The sequence below is a fragment of the Arachis ipaensis genome, chromosome B6, assembly GCF_059453495.1.
Source record: "Arachis ipaensis isolate K30076 ecotype BB chromosome B6, ASM5945349v1, whole genome shotgun sequence".
NCBI classification, from domain to species: Eukaryota; Viridiplantae; Streptophyta; class Magnoliopsida; order Fabales; family Fabaceae; genus Arachis; species Arachis ipaensis.
This window is the reverse complement of record NC_142441.1, coordinates 4,518,154-4,537,878: the sequence shown is the minus strand read 5'-3', so window position 1 is coordinate 4,537,878 and position 19,725 is coordinate 4,518,154. Positions and strand designations below refer to the sequence as shown.

The window sequence follows — 19,725 nt, the reverse complement described above, 5'->3', positions numbered from 1 at the left end:
TTTTGTGGCTTTAAAATATAACCGAACCGTAATTTTCATCGGTTTGCGGTTCAACCGGTTCGACCGGCAGGTTCGAACCGGTTTTCAGAAAATTGGGTTAAACTAGTTGATGGAATCATCGATGGCTTCTTCTCCTTCTCATTCTCTTTCTCTTGAAGATTTCAGCACCACTTAAACCTCCGCATCTATCGATTCTCAAGTACGTTCTTTTTCTTTCTCACTAGATTTTTTTTTTTTAAATTACTCGATTTTATTAACTTTTTTTTTGCTTGCGCTACTAAATTTCGTTGAGGACTCGGTTTCTTGATACAGTTACTGCAATTGGAATAAAAAAAGATGTAACTAATTGTAACACTTGAACTGTTTCTTCAGTATAATGATAGTTTTACTGATTTCTTTTTTTTTTCTTCATCTTAATTACTGCTTTTGAATTTTGTCAAGACAATGATGATTTACTTTTGATTATGAAATGATATGAATATAAATTCAAAATGTAAACTGAAACAGCTCACTTGACTTGGCTAGCCATCCTTATTTTAGGAGCTTCTTTTTGTTTTGGATTCTGAAAATTGATGATTCATGATTGTGTTTCTTTTCTTTTTGTTCGCCAGCTTTGATTCGTGCGGCCCCTGTTGCGCGAGCTGATTTTTGTGGAAAGACAAGGGAATTGATTGCTCTTAGATGTTTGGAGGAAATTTTCGATTCTGCTCATAGAGTTGGTTGTGATGAAGCTACATCAGCTGGCCTGGATTCAAGAGTTCGGTTGATTTTTCTAGCAGTTGTGAAGATGTCCTCCAAAAAATACTGGATGAGGTAAAATTGTGTAAAGCAATTTGTTTACTAGTTAATTATTTTGTTGGATATGTTTTATGATGATAGCTTTATCATTATGCTAATTAATGGACTATTTCTTTTGGGAAAACAAAATCAGATACCATTACCCAATTTAGAAATGGATTGAGCTAAGCTTTTGAAATGGAATGTTTTCCAATTTATTATGCATAAAAGAGGCACTATCAAATGTGACTTACAGCAGGTGATTCAAAGTTACTTAAGAAAATAAGAATGTGTTTCTGTTGTTTTCGCTTATGAGTTTAATACATTTTTTCTTTTTTTACCATTCTTATTGGTTGGTTTCCCTTCTTTCTTGTCAAATAGCTAAAAGAATCAATCACTGCAGGTACTCATCCATATGCCGATCATTTAAGAGACATTAGTGGATTGCTACATCAGAATGAGAATACAGTGCATGTCAATGACAACGTCCGCGATGATCTTAGGAAAAGAGATAATGGGAATCACAATTATTGTGAAAACATGGGAGCAAAAGAGAACCCAATGTTTGCAATTTTAGAGAAGGTGAATGAATCATCGAAAGAGTCTTTACTTGATAAGATTATACCCAGCAAGAGGAACAGGGCTGAGTCGGCTGATGAGCATGTGATGAGATACCAACTCGGAAAGCAAGTTGATATTAGTGAATGTGATGAAGTAAATGTAAAGAAGAGTAGATGTAATTCACTTTTAAATGTTGATTCCAACAAAGAGAAGTCAGTCCCTCCCCATGGAAAACAGGTAATAGAAAATCATACCGACAAGGATGTCCGGGAAAATCTGGGAGTGGTGTCTGAAGAGGGTAGTCATGATCAGCACCTTGCTTCCATTCGGTGTAAATCCAGTAACCAGAATGAAGTCTCTCATGGTGAGCCACAAGCTTCAATCAGTATGAAGCATACATCTGACATTGAATACTGTCAGCAACAAAAAGATGAACCAGTTAAAACAAAAGTTCTGCTCACAATTCACAAACGAAGTTATTCCTGAAAACGGAGACAATACTGCACATAAGGCACTCAATGTAATTCATGAATTGCAATCTAAAAGAAAAACAGGTGCTCAAGGGAAGGAACCTAATGCTGCAGATGATAAAGCTGGTGGGGCAGTGATATTAAGTGATGCGAATTATTGAGCTCTCACTGCACTTCTGGACATGATATCTCAACAAGTACTAGGCTGGCAGAAAATAATGTTGTATGAAGTGTAAAGAAGGCGGTAAATTGCTTGTTTGTAGAAAAACTACTTGTCCAATTATGGTTCATGAAAGCTGCCTAACTACTTGTCAGATTGATGCAGAAGGAAACTTTTTGTGCCCATTTTGTGTATATTATCAGGCTATTTCAAGATGTGTTGAAGCAAAGAAAAAGGCTTCCTTGGCAAGAAAAGAACTTGCATCTTTTATAAGGATATAAGGTATCATAATCCATAATACAACTTCATGAAGTTAATAGAAAAGAACATAGTCCTTCTAGAAAAAAATTATACATGAGCATATCTGTGATCAAAAGAGTAGAAATTGTGTTACCAGGTTCCGTAGACAAATTACGGAGCTCATCTATGTGAGCATCACATCAATAGTTTTAAAATTGGAAGAAATCAGCAACAAGCCTATGAATCATGTGCAGATCATCATGCAATTGAAAGAAAGGCTTAAATGACAAGCTAAAAATGTTCCTCTAGTAGAAAAGTGAATATTATGGGCAACAAGAAGAACAATCACTTGTCTTTGGTGAGCATTGTTCATTGGTCCCTTGCTTCCACTGTTCTGTGTTTAGAGCATTCAAATACTTTATTAGATTTGGATGGTTAAACAAGTTGATTCCTCATTTGTATTCTTTCCATCATGAGCCCTGCAGTTGCATGTAATATTTCTACTTTACATATGTTCATCTGTTTATTAAGTTGCTTGCTTTCTCTATGCAGGAGGGATTGCTTAAGTTTGGTTGTGACCCAATAATTCCTTGGAAGAAACACACTACACAAGCCGAAGGATAAAGGGAAAAGCCTGCATAGAACTCGCCCAAAATTGAAATGACCAGGCTGCTTTTATTTTTTGATGGAATTGGCTTAATCTTTTAATATTAGTATAGTTGTTCATCTTTGTAAGTATAATTCTTTCATTTTTTGTAGCACTCTTCCAGTAGTTGAAAGTTAAATACTATCTTCTATATATATTGTAAGGTCCAAGCCTAAGCACTATTTTCAGTATTTTGATAATGTCCTTTTTGTTTTTGAGTTTTAGATCCAACTGAAACCAATATATCCTCCTTCCATTGCTTATTTGGTTTGCATTATGTTCTTCTAATTTTGTAGATTTTATTTTAAGATTGCTGATGGTATATTTTATTGATCTATTCCTTAATTAAATATGCAAATGTAATGTGCTTAACACAACTTATCAACATTGACTTCATTAAAATAATTAAATATTTATATTTCTTAAATAATATCAAGAATTGAAGTATTGCAAGTAAAAAGATTAGTTGGTGAAAATTATACTTACACTCTCATAATCAACCTAATCGGTTAAAGTACAATAGAATTCATAGATAGAGACTATATCTCTCTATAAGCAAGTTCTATACTCATAATAAATAAACACCCAAATTAGTCATTAAAAAAAATTCTAGATCAAATAAATTTTCATTATCTGAAAATCCTTTAAAATTAATTTCGTCAGATAGACCAGTTTTTTATTTGTTTTGATGAGAAAATAATTTATTTAAAAGTGATTTCTTTTGAAACCTAATTGTCTTATAATAAAATTTGTTGGTATTTAGAATTTGTCCAACACATTAAAATTTTGATTTAAAGCGACGAGAGACCAATATTTTCATTAAGACTTCAGAGTAAGTCTTAAAAATTTGTTGGAGACTAAAATGTCCGATTTAAAATTCCTTAAAAACCAATTCGGATATTTATTCTTCTATAATTTATTAACTTTCCACAGAATAAGTATCTTGGTCCATATCACAAACTCAAGTATTCCGTTAATTAGAATGCATTGTGAGACTGAGTTGATCAACATTCTGATAGTTAATGCATGATATGTATGAAGAGGAAGAAGAGCAGAACATGGGAATGGGATAAAGGTGAAGTTGAGTCTCGAGAATCAGGCTGTGTATGAGAACACAACATGTGAATATATATAGCTCGTGAGTTGTTTGAGGATCAAATTCAACTCTTATTTATGGAAATAGAATCCAAGAAAGTGTCAAGACACTTCATTCAAACCACTCTCTTTGGATATAATATTGTAATCAATCACCCACCTCAACATCATTCAATTCTTCCTCTTGGATCTTGTATCACACACTACCACCTTCACTTACCTATTGACATGCATGCTTATTGTGCCCTCTAATATCACCATTTTCATAATTACTTAGCGTTTGTTTTGAGGTACTGAGATAGAGACTGTGAGACTGAAACTCAGTATCATGTTTGTTGGTTTAAAGACTGGTATTAAATTTTCTGTCTCTGTCCTTAAAATTTCAGTATTTCAGTACCTCCAGAAAGTAGGGACATAGGAGACTAAGATTTTTAGAGATGGAGACTGAAATTTTAATAACATTTTATACCTAAAATATCCTTATTTCAATTAATTAATTCCAATTTTACTTTTTATACAAATTAAATTAGAATTTTATTCTTGTTTTAATTTATGTCTCCTACTTTACACCAAACAGAATACTGAGATTTATTTCAATCTCTATCTCTCAGTCTCTATCAGTCTCAGTCTTTCAGTCTCTGTCTCTCAACCAAACGCTAGATGTTACTAGTTTAACTAACACTTTGGTTTAAAGAAAAAAAAAATTGCTGAAATACTCTTAATACTATTCTCAAATAGAGTTATGAGTTATTATCTCTATTAAAATAGGGAAAATATTTTAGGATATTTAAATATTTTCATCAGTCTATTTATTTTTTTCTCTTTTTTATTTATTGAACGGGCCATCGTGGCAAAGTGGCAATGCTATCCAAGCTCCACATAATGCTGGACCCGTGACTGCCAAAACAAAAATTGATAATTTGATATCATAAAAGACAAAATTTATCTTACTCTTAATATTTTCTGCCGTGGCATTGTTTCATTACACTCATTTTTAGAGTTCTCCTATATATGTTAAACATGGAATTAAAAAAAATTACTATATTAATTTACCTCATGCTGTTTACCTTTTGAATTTTTAAAATATGCTATTTAAACTAAGTTGGGTTGATCTAGTAATTAGTTTATTAGTCTGTTTAAGTAAGTGTTGGTATTCGAATTTCATTTTGTGCATGCAGTAATTCATTAGTCAATAACAAACTCTTAAATAGAACTCCGCGACAAAATAGTTAGGGGTGAGCACGGGTAGCGGGTACCCGATTACCTGTCCGAACCTGAACCGAACTAATTAAATTGGTTCTGGAATCAACGGGTAATCGGGTTCAACCCGAACCAAACCAATGACCTTTGTTAGTGATTGGTTTGGGTATTGGTTCTGAAGGTGCGGAATCCGAACCAACCCGTAAACCCGATTATATATTAATTAAATAAAAAAAATAAAAATGTGTATGACTTTTAGTGGCTTTTAGTGAGATTATTCACTATTAATATGTTTGAATTTTAATGATTTTAGTTTTTAATGTATTTGGTGTTTAACATGATTAGATTATTTATATTAATGTTATATATTTATTGTACTTGTTGAATTTTTAAGATAAAAATTTAGTTTTTTATGAATTTTAAAGTCATCGGGTACTCAATTACCCGAACCAAACCAATCTATTCTTAATCGATTTGGTTTGATTTGGGTACATGCACAAAAAAATACAAATTCAAACCAAACCGAACCAATTATATTTTAATTGGTTCGATTCTAATTTCACCTTGAATCCGAACCAAACCGACCCGTACTCACCCCTAAAAATAGTCCTCAGTCTATTAAGCTAAAAAATACTGTGAACACTCCAAAAAAATGTTATTTAACTGTTTTTTTTATTACTTTAAGGTGACTTGCTACTTCAGATAAAAATATTTTTATATAAAAATAATAACTAAAAATCGTTAAATAATTTAACATATGTTTATTGGTATTATTTTCGTGTAAAACATTTTGAAGCAAGTCGCCTTATTATCCTTTGTTTTGCCTTATCATTTCGGTATCTCGCTTGTCATAGATTCGAAGTGTCTTGAGCGTAGTAAACAAAAAGTATAAATTATATAACCCGTGTTTTGAAGACACAGACAAAAACCTATAACTCAAGTCAACGCTGCATAATATATATGTCACCAAATTCTTTTTAAGTATACAAGAAAATTTCATACAATATAGTAACCAGTGTTGACCGAATTCGCAACCATTTAACTTGTTATGATTTAATTATACGTGATAAGTGAAGATTTTTTTCGTTAGATTAACAAAAAAATGAGATTTGAAACAATGAGAATTCACTAGGTAACGGTCACATGCTACCTTTTCTTTCTTTTTTTTTTGCAAACGTGAAAACATTTATACCGAACTCCATTCTTGCTCCTACATATTCCGCGCCTTGCATGCACCAACATGCATAACCAACCACTCACTCTAACACTCACCACACTCTCTCAACATCAACCATGGATACTACCAAGAAATCCCCCTTGAAGCCATGGAAGAAGGGTCCAACAAGAGGGAAAGGCGGCCCCCAGAACGCTTCGTGTGAGTATCGAGGTGTTCGCCAAAGGACTTGGGGGAAATGGGTTGCAGAGATCAGAGAGCCAAAGAAGAGAACCAGGCTCTGGCTTGGTTCTTTTGCCACGGCCGAAGAAGCTGCCATGGCTTACGACGAGGCTGCGCGGAGGCTCTATGGACCGGATGCGTATCTTAACCTTCCCCACCTGAAACCGAGCTCCAACTTTCCCATCAAATCTGGGAAATTCAAATGGATGCCATCCAAGAACTTCATTTCAATGTTCCCTTCTTGTGGACTACTCAATGTGAATGCTCAACCTAGTGTTCATCTAATCCATCAGAGGCTTCAGCAGTTTAAGCAGAATGGGGTTGTGAATCAATCTCCTAGTTCATCCAATGATCCAAAGGGTGAAACTCAGAGTGTAAAAGAAAGCAAAGTTGATGCAGAAGAAGATCCTCCAGAGGAGAAAAACACTCGAGCATCATCAGAGGCGATGCTTGGAGATCTTCACGAGAAGCCACAGATAGACCTTCATGAGTTTCTTCAGCAGATGGGTATACTGAAAGCAGAAATACAGGAAGAAAGAACCGATAGTTCGGGGAGTTCGACAGTGCCTGAAGCTGCATCGTGCGATGACTATGCTCAACTAGGCCTGTTTTCTGACAACAGTGTTAACTGGGAGGAACTGATTGGCATGCATGGAATTGCAGATTTTCCAGAAGCTGAATCCACCCAGTTGGAAGCACATGAAACAAATTATGAGCTCGATTTCTATTCTTCCATCTGGAACTTCTAAGAAACTTACCTGGCTTTCGAAAAAGAGAACTACTCTATCCTTTATAGCGTCGAGATCTAGTTAGATAAGCGAGTACTTAGCATATCGGCCTAAGCATAGATAGGATGGTTTTGGTTCTACTGCTACTCTCCAGTCTATTCCTGTTTTGTCTTATGCTTGCTGAGTTTCAATCTGTTGGTAGCAATGTAAGAGTAGGAAGTAGCTTAGAATAGAAGACTACCAGTGTGTGAAAGAACTAAGAAGCTTATGATAATAGAGATAACTAAATAATAATATCAGTCTACAAGTAGTAATATTATGAGTTGACTTACTTTTAGCATTTTTGGGAGTGTTAAGTTCTAACATTGTTCTTTCAATCTTATGTTTTGCTCTGGCAAAGTAGTTCACAGAGGAAAACGACGATTATCGGTATATCAAGTTCAACAACTCACTAGATAGGTTATAAGTCAGAAGAAAAAACAAAATCACATAAAATAAGACAAGCATAACAGTAGTATGAATGATTTATGAAAATAAATAATATGCAAGAATTCTGACAAGTCTCTAGTGTTTTATCTCCTATAATTGCTCAAGCTTTGGGAAATGACCAACCTATATAAGCATTAACACTGTAATGTGTATGAAAAGTAGAGATGAAAGATTTATCCAAAAATTGCACCTTGACTCTCCCATTTTCCATTCATCAGACACATTAATTAGCAGCTTTTTGACAATTCATGTTAACCCTTGCTTTTGTCTTACACTCCCTGTCAAATTCACCAATCGAGTCAAAATCAGCAACTTGACCATGCTTAGCATAATAATTATTGTAACAAAACTTAATATTCTGGAAGTATGAGTTTCTGGGAAAGTTCATACATGACTTGGATTGAGAAAACCTTCATAGATCTACTAGCAACATCATCAAAACAACCAATAGTTCTGAAGACAGCAGCAATAGCAACATTAACCTTGAGAATTCAGCCTACTCGTTCTGGTATTCGGATGCACTCTGATACTCGCCATGCTCTTCAAAATACTCTATCAACCGCTTCAGAAATGCATCACTACTGACTGTCTCGGTGTCGCAGACAAGACAGCATTGCCTTCGTGCCCGTGTCACAGCCACATTCATACGCCGGCGATCACTCAGAAAGCCCACCTGAAACATAAATCCCAAGTTTCTTCTCTTATACTTTATGCCAAGAAAATTTGTCAACCAAATACTATATAGAAGGAAATAGCAGCCTTGTTACAAATACCTCCTTTTTTGAGTTGGATCGGACCATGGATATAATAATGGCTTCCTTCTCCCTTCCCTGAAACCCATCAACTGTTGAGATTTCGACATCCTTCAGCTGATTCTCATTGTTTCTCAACATCTTGAGCAAAACAACCTGCCATAATGGTTACTACAAGTTAGAAAAACACTAGCACATGAAACACGCTGTTTAACATTTGTATCAATGTTTCACGCAAAAAAATCTCATACCTGGGCAGCATATGGGGTAATAATTCCAATATCAGAAGGAGGCACACCACTTTGAACGAGTCTCTTGGCATGAACGATAGCAACCTCAGCTTCACCTTCATTAAGAGTGCTATCTTCTTCATCTTTCTTTTCTTCCATATCACATCTGAATTTCATCAATACAAGCAACTGATTACACACCGTTTGAATTTGTAACAACTTTGCAGGCTTATGTAAATTCCCAGGAAATCTATGTAAATTATGAAATATAATGATTGTTCCATGCTTTAGTGATGCAATTTTTTCAAATATTGAAATTCTTGACTGGCTAGCGAAAACTGTTTCTACCAATCACTTAGTATAGATCATTCAAAATTTAAAAAAAAAAATTAGAATGTTGGTATGCAAAGTTTCATTAACAAGAGAATGTCATGTCTTTGTTCCACATATTCCGGCTAATCAAGCAGTTCTAAGGACATAAATTTTTCAATATATGAAATAGTCCCACATACCCAGCAATGTCTATGAGAAGAAGAGTTGGTTCAGTTGATGATGTCTTCTTCACATTGTCAAGATCATGTAGCGTATGTGCAGCAACACTAGCATGAGCCTCGATCTGTCATCACAGAATAACATTGCATGAAGAGTTAATAAAATATTTAGAATAGTGATCCGATATGAAGACGATAAGGAGCACCTTGCTGTTGTAAAGTTCTTTAGAAGACCAATCCATGATGAGTTCATTCATACGGTACTGGACTGTAAGCATAGATGTGACCTCGTCTCCATATATTTCTGCAAGTCGTTCAAAGAGGGTTCTTCCTAAACCTTTCTTCTCAGCTTCAACACTTTGAATGGTTGGAGGAAGTTGAAGATGGTCCCCTGCGAGGATACATCTTGAGCCCTAAAACATTGAACTCCATTTAATTCAGTATAGTCAAGATGACATTAGGCTTGTATGATTATAAAACTGTATTTTAATGCTGATCAGGTCTATGTTTAGAGACAAGCATTAGTTTTCTGCAGTTCAAAGAAATATTTAATGTTGAGAACAACATCAAAATATAGTTCAAATGCCAATGAACATTACCTTCAACAGAGGAATCCAACATGCAATTTCAAGTGCTTGAGCAGCTTCATCAATAATTACCAAATCAAATGACATATTGTCGAGTTTCTTAGAATAGGCCCCAATCAGAGTAGTCAATATTACATCTGCAGTTTTAAGTACGTCTGTTACAGCAAGCTGCTGCCTTTTGCGCTCTTCCTTGGATAGAGTCCTAAGTTCCCTTTGTATGTCTCTCCTTGTACTTTTGTCTTTGGTTTTCAATAGCTTTCCATTCAATGCCTGAAAGAAACACATCATATTTAGTGCAAAATTATATTCATATATATTATCTTTTCCATTCATAGCTTTCTCTTCAGGGTTGGTTGTTGTAATTATATCTAGTTATGATACACGAAGTTGATAGTGTCATCAATTATGAAATCTGAATGAAAAAAAGAGGTTCTTTTGAGTGTCAGCTAGATGATCACCATTAACTTTGGCAAATGATAATAAATCAGTTCTTTAACTTCTACTCTAAGACTTTACCTTCATTTCTTTTCGAATGTCATTTGCAAGGCCACTATTATCTCCTCGTAGTACCTAACAAGAAATTAAAGAACAAAGGATATAAAAGTCGATTATACTGAAGCATAAATACCAAAAGAATACCATGATACCAATTCATCAGTTAATATTTTAGGAGGAGGATTCGAAGAGTGACTCTAAAGATGATTATTTGCTTCTATTTTGTAGCCCTACAAGAACCCATTATTGTTCTTATGTACATCTCTTCTCTTCGTGAATTCTTCTTGTTTATAATCAATTCTTCTTTTTGTAGAGTGGTATTATAGAAGAAAGAGGGATAACAAGTCATCATAATGTACCTGAGCATCCAGTGCACTGTCCAGTACTTGAGGCAATAAGCGTGCAGGATGACCTACTCTCACCAGCTTAACCCTAAACAAAAAGTTCGACTTTATGAACAAGTAATATATATATATATATATATGATTTTATAGTATTCTGTTTTATACATAATTTCATCAATCAATGTTGTCATGTAAAAGCTGTTAGTGCTAGACTCCAATTAGATTGATACCGACTATTGTAATGCCAAAAGGATAAATAACTATACCTATGTGGAACTAGCCGCTCAACAATGTTATCAACAGCAATGTTTGAGGCAGCACAAGCAAGAATCTTTGATCCACGTTTAACTTCTTGTAATATAATTTCCACCACTGTTGTAGTTTTCCCAGTTCCAGGAGGTCCATGTAGCAAAAACACATTCTTCGAAGATAGGGCTTTTGAAATTGCACCTTTCTTTGCAGATAAAAACCAGAAATTAAAATACATAAGTTTGTGATCACAAGGCGGATATGCAAAGCTAAAATGATGAAATACCACAGAAAAACCATTATTATTAAATGGGAAGGCTTCTTCACTCAAATGATTAATTAGCAAAATAAATCCAATTACGTCGTTCTTGATTGTATTTGTTCTACACATACTACTATAGTACTGAGTGTTAGTGTTCTTAAGTTGAAAACATTTTTGCAACTAAGTCCCTAACCCATTGGGCATTCAAGAGGAAGAGGATCGATCTATCGATAGCAATAGGCATTAGATAGCTATAACTAGTAAATACACGTGCTTTATTATAACTACAAAGGCATGCACCAACAAAAATTAAATAATACATTGAATGAAAATAATTTACAGAAAGTGCAGAAGAGTCATGAATAAGTTATTTAAAAAAAAAAGCCATACAAGAAAATAGGTTATGCACCTGAGAGTGATCAAGTTTGGTATTAAAAGGAGTGAAGGAAACATCCTTCTTGGACATTGTTGGCGACCTCTCCCCAAATAAGACCGGAATTAGATCAGCAGCTGGACCCTTATGCACTCCTTTACTCAACTGTACTAATGCATCTTTCATCCTGCGATATGTCACCTGCATGAGGCATGAGTAATGAATATTTACAGCATACAAGAACTCAGAAGCAAGAAAATGAGATGAAGAACAGATAAAATATTTTTCAATAGAAAAAAGTAGAAAAGTTTTAAGCAAAGTGATAAAGTGTGTGCTTACACCAGATAATGATTAACTAAAAAAGAAGAGCAAAATTTTCATATATTGTCCCATTCATATATTTTATGGAAACCTTAACTAAAATATATTAAAAATTCACATGGTAACTAACAAACATAGATGAATAACTATTTTTTTTCTGATTGACATTAGTAAACACCAATTGAGTGTTACAACACATCATGGAAAACAAAATGCCAGTCTAGCAATGCTACTATTTATAACCAATCTGCAAAGGCATTCTAGATAAGAAGAGATAACAAGGTGAACTTATCAGCATACCTCATTTGCAACTTTTTCCAGCCTTAGGGGACTGTTTAAACCATCTTCAGGTATGTCATCAAAAGCAACAGTTATTGATGAGTCCTGTTAGTATCAAACCAGCAAGTCAAAGTTGTGTCCAATGCTATGATCACCTGTAGCTAACAGCATGGGCAATTTTCTTTCCATAAATTGAATCAGAGACTTAAGAATTACCTTTAATCTATAAACAACACCTTGTCCAAGAGCAGGAGAACCTACATCAGCCTTGTTGAGTTTTAAAACGACGACGTCGTGAGTACTAAACTGCAAAAATAAGACTTCATTAACTCCTGAGAGTATAACAATATTGATCAAATACATAAGAAAACTGTCTTATCAGTAATTTGGGGTAACCTTTTTTGCCACATACAAGTCTCAAAATAATTGAAGAAAGTATTTCTACTGTCAATAACAGAAGGCGGAAGAAAATGTAACATATAGAAAATTACTTAAAGACCGAGAAATGTGAACAATCGAATAGGTTCATATAAAACTGAGTACTAAAGATAACTTCTTCAAATATGAGTTGAACGATATAACGGTCAGAGATTTATGAAATGCAAAGTAATTGATAAAAGAAAGTCAATCATTCACCTTGTGTGCAGGAAGAACATCTCCTTTTGTAGACTGGAACTCAATCAGAGATTTTCCCATAAGCCCTGTCTATATTCATGAAAAAGAAGGAAGAGAAGCACCATATAAGAATACCAACTGAAACTCTACTCATCAATTATTACTTATTACTCAAATAGCACACTATAAAATAAGGCATAACATAAAAAATTCAAATTCCTTATTTATTCTCATGAAAAAGGAAAGAAAACAAAATGGAATATAAGATCATACATAAAATGATCATAAGTGATGAACTGAAAAACAAGTAACCTGGACATCCACACACTTCAAGTTAAGGATTGTGGAACCTCTCTTTTGAGCAGTATCCAAATTCCTTGATGCGCCTGTGGCGATTGAGCTTGATATCTCAGCTTCCTAAGCGCCCAAAAAAAAACAAAACAGAGGAGAAAATTTGAAAAGGAATCCCCATCATTCATCCATTCTGAAGTCACCACCCAACATAAACCATTCTATGCAAAATTATAATCTTTTCCACTTTTCTAATCACCCCATGAACACTTGCTATTACATGGGACAGTAAAAATTGGTCTTGAAATCGTAAATTGATACGGAGAGGCCTCCGAAAGTTGGAAACTTTAGTTGCAGGGTTTGAGTCATATTAGTCTATTCAGTTATAATTCCATTTTTACACACAAAAACGAGTATGCAAAGATGGGCAATGGATTAAACGAGAAAAGCGAAAGCTTTTGAATAATGTGTGTTATGTAGCTACGTAGTAGGTACCTTTTCCAAGTCAAGAAGAGGGGTGGTGATAGTGATGAACTGTTGCAGAGAGAGAGGTGATGATTTCTTCTTAGTCGCTCCTTTCTCCATTGCTTATCTGTCACTGTTGCTATCAAAGGACTGCAGACCTGAGAGAGAGAGAGAGAGAGAGAGAGCTAAATGCAGCTAAACAATGGTATGTGTTGGTCTTTTATTTCATTTTAACCACCTTTCTTGTGAGAAATTTGTATCTTATTTTGCACTCAATTTTATTTTTATTTTTTTTTCAATTTAAAGTTTATAAGTTTTTTTTATCTGATTAATAGGGAAAATAAAAATATATATTAATCATTAAAAAAATATTTTAATTTTCTAACTTTTGTGCATTAATGTCTAGATTAAAAAAATAAATAATATTTTAACTTTAGTTAAATTATTTTTTTTTTCAATTTTAATGTCTATTCAAGTGAATGAATGACCTAACTATTAAAAAAGTTATTTTTTAATTACTAAAATGTGTTGTGAAATAAAAGATATATATATAATAGAGATGTACAAATAGAAGACTCTAGTATTAAAATAATTAGCCCAATAATAATTTATATATATATAATAATATAATATGTTGTAATGTGTATATATATACAAAGATAGAAAGAAGTATTAAAAATAAAGAGAGAGAATCGCATCTGTTTATTGTTGCAATCTCAATATAATAAAGATGGTTAATATTGCTATTAATATTATATGTAAAGAGTAATAGAAAATAGAATTTAAAATACTTATAAAATAAAAGAAGAGAAAGAACTGTAGTAGTAATATAAAGAGAAGAGTATTTGATTGTAACATAAAGAGAGAGTATTTGATTTTATTATTTGCTTGTGTCTCCATATCATGCACTGAGGATGTCTATTTATACATGCAAGGAGGCTATAATTTTTAACTATCATTAAATATAAGGACATTGATAATGTAGCCATTTAGCATGGAAAATATGATCTGCTCATGGTCATCCATTTTTATCCTTATCGCAACAAAATGTGTTGCGAAAAAAAAAAACCAATATCAAATAGTTTTGAGACTTGTATATGGTGTTGTGAAATATAACATGAGAATAGTTGTGACGAAGTAAAATGTTGCCCGTGATAAAATATGTTAATCACTTAGAAAGAAATCACACAAACCCTAGCACTGTAAGCCTACACCACCGCCGCAAGGAGTGGAATGCTGCCGCCGTCCGTCGCACTCAAAGTTCGCCATCCGTCATCTAGCTTCCCTCGTGCTCCAAGTCTTCAACCCCTGTTCGCTGTCACCGATCGCGGCTGCTTCCTCGAGCTCGGCGTCCGTCGTCTTTGTCTGCTCAGCCGTCCTTCCGTCGTCGTTTGTTTGCCGTTCACGTTCACGTCTTCGTTCAGCTGTCGTCTTCGTTCGCGTTCTTCGCCGTTCACGTTCGCTCGGCGTTCACCGTTCGAGTTCGCGTTCGTCTGGAAGCCACGTTGCTCCGCTTCAAACTCTGCGACCAACCCGCGCGCTCCACCCAGCCGTCGAACTACTCTCTTTTGTCACCGCATTCAGCAACTTTCGTAGCTTCGACCCAGAAGATAAAAAAGAAAGAAGAAAATCAACTATAGAAGCGGACAGGGCGCCGGAACCTCTCTCTCTCTCTCCGTAAGTCGTAACCATGGCTATGGCTATGCAAAGCGGGATCGGCTTTTCCAAGATTCTCATCATAGCTGGAGCTGGCTACACCAGTACCGTCCTCATCAAGAACGGTAAACTTTCCGATTTAATTGGCGATCTCCAGTTGTTGGTGAAGGGATGGGAAAAATCTGGCGATCACAGTGAAGGTGAAGGTGAATATGCTGATGCCATTGCTGCGCAGGTGCGTCGATTGGCAAATGAAGTTCGGCAGTTAACATCAAGCAGGCCAATTACAGTACTGAATGGGGGTTCTGGAGAAAGTAACTTATCTTCACTTGTGGTTCCAGCAGCTGCATTGGGTGTTGTGGGTTATGGTTACATGTGGTGGAAGGGAATCTCATTCTCAGATCTTATGTATGTCACTAAACGTAGAATGGAAAAAGCTGTTTCAGATTTGACAAAAAAGCTGCAGCATGCCTCAGATGTCATTGCTGATGCTAAGAAGCATTTGACACAGAGGATCCAACATTTGGATGACAAAATGCTCAAGCAGAATGAATTGGCACGGTCAATTAAGGATGAAGTTGCTGGGGTTCGAAGTACAATTACTAATTTCCATGATGACTTGGGAATCTTGCATTACACAGTGGGATCATTGGATGAAAGATTGGCTACACTAAGTGGTATGCAGGATGATGCAAATCAAGGTTTGGCGTACCTCATCGACTTCGTACATGGGAAAACCCGCAAACCACCTGAATTCTTGCAGGAGCGGCTGAGGATTTCTGCAAAATCCCCTAGTGTTCTCACATATCAGGGAGCTCCAAGTCTGATGGGACTCAAAGACATTGCGGAAACAATGCGTAGTGATTTAGACAGGTCAGCCTCAGATGGCATGGATAAGCTAGAGCATCTGCGAAGGCCATTGCTGAGGGCTGCTTCAACCAGGTGATGATGACAAAGTCTTGGTCACCTAAGCTCACTTGCTGATATATACTCCCTCTGAATCTACATAATATTGATACTAGATTAAGTTTTATATTCTAACAACTTAAATGGTATTGTCCAAATTCTTCTACATTTTCCCCTCAGTTATATAAGTAACTTTCTTTTGCAACACATTTATCACACAGCTTTATCTTTTACATACAACTTTGTCTCCTTATTTTGTTATTATTGATCCTTGTAGCAAAGATGTTTGCTGCTTATTGAAGGTAAAAATTTGCGTGGACAAATTGTTTGATAACACTGCATCTTATATTTATTAAGAAATTTAAATTTTTCATTCCTCACTCCTAAAACTGAAATGGTAAATGATAACTGATAACTGAAAAGTCAAAACACAGATCAGATAGAACAAAATCACAACACTGAAACTGTAGAGATACTATTGAGAATGAAAAGCTCCTGGAGTTGTTAAAAGTACAACATTATTTCTGCTGGATAAATCATAGGCAAGAACAAATGTTATTCCCATATAGCTAAATTCATATACTACTTTAACTACTTGGCATTCCTGCAAGAACTGCAAAATTATAGGGTAAATCTCCCACGTAAAATTACCGCAAAAATCTAATAATACCACTGCTTATAGATAACAGAATAATACATCAATTCCTCACTAGTCACTATGAATATGTTGCATCCCAAAACTCCAGAAGTTAGAGGGAATAAGTTATTTCTTCCACAAAAAATCCTCAGTTTGCCTTTAGAAGCATGAAAGCGCAACTGTGACCTCTGAGAAATTAGTAATAGATCACTTGAATATGAGGGCGTCCCGTCCTGGCCCAACACCAATATAGTGAATGGAAACACCAAATGGATAAGGTAAAAAATATTCATGGACTATTAAAAATGGACTATTAAATATTTTGTTAGCTTTTTTTAACATATGAAATAAAATATATATTTTTTTATTTTTAAATTATTAATTTTTTAAATAAATTTTTTAATAAATTTTTTTAATAAATTATTAATTTTTTAACAGCATAATTCGAATTATACAATGAATTACTGTGTGTGTAATTCGAACCAAGCTGGTTCGAATTAGTGTGTGCGTGTGTTTGTGTGTAATTCGAACCAAACTGGTTCGAATTATGTAGAAATGGAGTTCGAACCAAGCTGGTTCGAACTACATATAAATATGCGTTGGTGGATTCATGAAACAGTTTTCGTTTTGGCTTATTCACGTAAATTATTTTTTTCCTTGACTTATTTTTGTTTTTTGCCCTAAATTTTATAACGATTCTCTATTATCAACTTTATATTAATTTCATCTGTGGTTTCACCTATAATTTAATATATGACAATCTAATATATTATGTGTTGCCCTAATTTTTTCCTCCTTCTAACATTCATTTTATTCTTTCTGTCTTCTTCAATATGCATTTTTTCTTTTCAAGCTAAAATTCAGGTTATACATATTTGTCATAGAAAAAAAATAATCTCCTCTATTCTGTGTTTTCTTTATTATTTTTTTTTTTTTTTACTCTCTCTCTTTTTCATACTTTTGCTCTACTTTCTCATGTTTCACCCATTTCATGAGTCATGAAGCACAAATGACATTCTTCTATTTTACGGATGACAAAAATAGAAATGATGTCCTCTCATTTTATGAATGACGCATCAAAAATGACTCTAATATGTCAAATTCTACGTAGGTGCTGCATCTGGACTTTTTTATTAAAATAAATAAGGAAAAAACTTTAATTCTCTAATTACGTATGGATGAAAATAATTCCAAGAGTACGCAGTCCCAATTCGTGTACGTTACCCACGAAATGAGTTTGCATGCCAATTCAGGGGAGCCGCCCACGAAATGGGCCAGGGTTCCAATATAGGAATAGCAGACACGAAATGGTACCTCAGGTACAATGTCCGCGAATTGGTGCAACTCCAAGCTGGTACACGCGAATTGGCACACCATGGGCAACTCTATCGAGCCGGACGCGAAATAGAACCACATCAACTGTACTCCACACGAAATGGAGCCCGGAATTCGCTATATAAAGGGACGGGGCAGGCAGTTTGCAAGCATGGATGGAAATTTTTGTTGTGTGACGGAAAATTTCTACTCCAACGACTCTCTCTTTTCTCTATGTCTTTCTCTTCTTTGTAAAATTCTGTAGTGGGTATTTTGTAGTGTCCATGGCCACCGAAAATGTGTACGTTGTTGTATACTCAAATGGAAAAATTTCTCTCACATATGAAGGTATTACATTTGTTTGTGATGATCCACTGTGGATAATGATTCCTCCGTAGACGTTGTTCGAAGAGCTGAAGAATGTGATCCTAATGAATACCGGTCTGGTCGGAAAGAAGGAAATCACGAAGTTGACTTATAGAATGCCAGTTGCGGTTGCCAACTCGTTTGCATATTAGAAAATGCAGATTAAGTCTGACCAACAAGTTTCGATGATGTTTTCTTATCATCGGAGCATTGGAAGTATCTACTCGTTGGAACTATGTGTTTGTCTCCAAGATGTTGGTGGAAGCTCCTCTAGTTCCAATAATGTGGTGCAACCTGGAAATGTTGGTGTCGTTGATTTGATGCCATTCCAGGAGATTCTTAGAGCTCGGAGTCCCCCATTCAACGCCTTTGTGACGCACGGACAAGTAGCAGGAAATTGTTCTCGACGTCCTCCCCCGTCTAACTGAGTTGCATCCCCAGAAGATATTGTCGGTGGGTTGGCAGACACGTCCGACGAAGATGAGATCGAAGATGACGGTGGTGAAGAAGCAGAAGTGGTTCCTGAAACCCAACCTGTTCACCGCGAGAGGGATCTTCCGAGTCATGTTGAATCAGGTGGTGGATCAAGCGGTACTCCAGGCCACTTTCTGTCTTTAAATCTCGGTGCAATGGTTCGACCACCGCTGAAGACACACCTAGCAACTATGCTTTGTCCAGTGAGATGGAGCTGGAGGTCGGTCTGAAATTTCTTAATAGAGAAACTGCTATGCTTGCCGTAAATAACTACAATATTCGTAGAAGTGCGGAATACAAGGTTGTAGAGTCAGATCAAGCTAGGTATGTATGTCGATGCAAGCAGTTTGGGGACCAATGCCGTTGGTCGGTTCGAGTTGCAAAGACAAGGGCCTCCAGATATTGGGTGGTCCGAAAATACGAAGGTCCTCACAGTTGTTTGGCAAGCTCCATGTCGCAAGATCATGCTCAACTTGATAGCGACGTCATCTGCCACCATATATATCCCATGGTAAAAGTAGATGCTACTATTTGCATAAAGGTGCTGCAAGGTTCAGTCGAGTCAGCATATGGGTACAAGGTTTCTTACAAGAAGGTGTGGCAAGCAAAGCAAAAGGTAATTGCGAAAAATTATGGTGATTGGGATGCGTCATACGACCAGCTTATTTCAACGCACTGCAAACTTTCATTCCAGGTAACCATGTCAATTGAAAGTTTTGTCAATTTATGACTTGCAATCCATACGGCATGGTTCTAATTAATTGTAGTCGTGTCAGGTACAATCGTTGATCTCCAAACACATCCGAACTATGTCGGCAACACCTTGGACCGTTATAGTGTTGTTTTTCATAAGGTT

At 35.5% G+C, this 19,725-nt stretch overlaps 4 protein-coding genes across 8 annotated transcripts; 3 read left to right on the top strand and 1 right to left on the bottom strand.

Annotated features, from left to right (window-relative positions):
- The first annotated feature begins 909 nt into the window (after nucleotides 1-909).
- LOC107645458 (uncharacterized) lies at nucleotides 910-3,115 on the top strand. Its single transcript, XM_088490282.1, has 3 exons — nucleotides 910-1,036; nucleotides 1,159-2,566; nucleotides 2,761-3,115. The coding sequence occupies exons 1-2, from the start codon at nucleotides 998-1,000 to the stop codon at nucleotides 1,822-1,824; spliced, it is 705 nt and encodes a 234-aa protein (XP_088346408.1). The 5' UTR covers nucleotides 910-997; the 3' UTR covers nucleotides 1,825-2,566; nucleotides 2,761-3,115.
- Nucleotides 3,116-6,216: 3,101 nt separating this feature from the next.
- Nucleotides 6,217-13,761, bottom strand: LOC107645455 (DNA-binding protein). 5 transcript variants are annotated; one of them, XR_015885901.1, is made up of 18 exons: nucleotides 13,547-13,761; nucleotides 13,073-13,177; nucleotides 12,782-12,850; nucleotides 12,362-12,451; nucleotides 12,167-12,250; nucleotides 11,582-11,746; nucleotides 10,928-11,115; nucleotides 10,677-10,749; nucleotides 10,339-10,392; nucleotides 9,835-10,092; nucleotides 9,442-9,648; nucleotides 9,257-9,360; nucleotides 8,766-8,910; nucleotides 8,536-8,670; nucleotides 8,153-8,435; nucleotides 7,953-8,040; nucleotides 7,606-7,664; nucleotides 6,217-7,465 (listed from the first exon to the last, which is right to left on the bottom strand). XR_015885901.1 is itself a non-coding variant. In XM_088490281.1 (16 exons), the coding sequence occupies exons 1-15, from the start codon at nucleotides 13,634-13,636 to the stop codon at nucleotides 8,259-8,261; spliced, it is 1,944 nt and encodes a 647-aa protein (XP_088346407.1). In that variant the 5' UTR covers nucleotides 13,637-13,726; the 3' UTR covers nucleotides 7,769-8,040; nucleotides 8,245-8,258. The 5 variants fall into 5 exon arrangements, 1 of the variants encoding a protein (XP_088346407.1); XR_015885900.1 differs by lacking the exon at nucleotides 7,606-7,664; XR_015885902.1 differs by lacking the exon at nucleotides 7,606-7,664 and having other exon boundaries at nucleotides 7,328-7,465; nucleotides 8,245-8,435; nucleotides 13,547-13,726.
- Nucleotides 6,443-7,294, top strand: LOC107645454 (Integrase-type DNA-binding superfamily protein). Its single transcript, XM_016349483.3, has one exon. The coding sequence runs from the start codon at nucleotides 6,443-6,445 to the stop codon at nucleotides 7,292-7,294; it is 852 nt and encodes a 283-aa protein (XP_016204969.1).
- Nucleotides 13,762-15,206: 1,445 nt separating the features above from the next.
- LOC107646279 (uncharacterized) lies at nucleotides 15,207-16,285 on the top strand. Its single transcript, XM_016350473.3, has one exon. The coding sequence runs from the start codon at nucleotides 15,207-15,209 to the stop codon at nucleotides 16,116-16,118; it is 912 nt and encodes a 303-aa protein (XP_016205959.2). The 3' UTR covers nucleotides 16,119-16,285.
- Nucleotides 16,286-19,725: the final 3,440 nt, after the last annotated feature.

What these genes read in the sequence shown, in the direction of transcription:
- LOC107645458 (XM_088490282.1), top strand. Translation starts at nt 998, where the DNA reads ATGCATAAAAGAGGCACTATCAAATGTGACTTACAGCAG. An exon ending in TCAAATGTGACTTACAGCAG is followed by an intron (nt 1,037 to 1,158) that starts GTGATTCAAAGT and finishes CTTGTCAAATAG; the next exon opens with CTAAAAGAATCAATCACTGC.
- LOC107645454 (XM_016349483.3), top strand. Translation starts at nt 6,443, where the DNA reads ATGGATACTACCAAGAAATCCCCCTTGAAGCCATGGAAGAAGGGTCCA.
- LOC107645455 (XM_088490281.1), bottom strand. Translation starts at nt 13,636, where the DNA reads ATGGAGAAAGGAGCGACTAAGAAGAAATCATCACCTCTCTCTCTGCAA. An exon ending in CTTCTCATAGACATTGCTGG is followed by an intron (nt 8,911 to 9,256) that starts GTATGTGGGACT and finishes GATGAAATTCAG; the next exon opens with ATGTGATATGGAAGAAAAGA. An exon ending in TTACCCCATATGCTGCCCAG is followed by an intron (nt 8,671 to 8,765) that starts GTATGAGATTTT and finishes CCATTATGGCAG; the next exon opens with GTTGTTTTGCTCAAGATGTT.
- LOC107646279 (XM_016350473.3), top strand. Translation starts at nt 15,207, where the DNA reads ATGGCTATGGCTATGCAAAGCGGGATCGGCTTTTCCAAGATTCTCATC.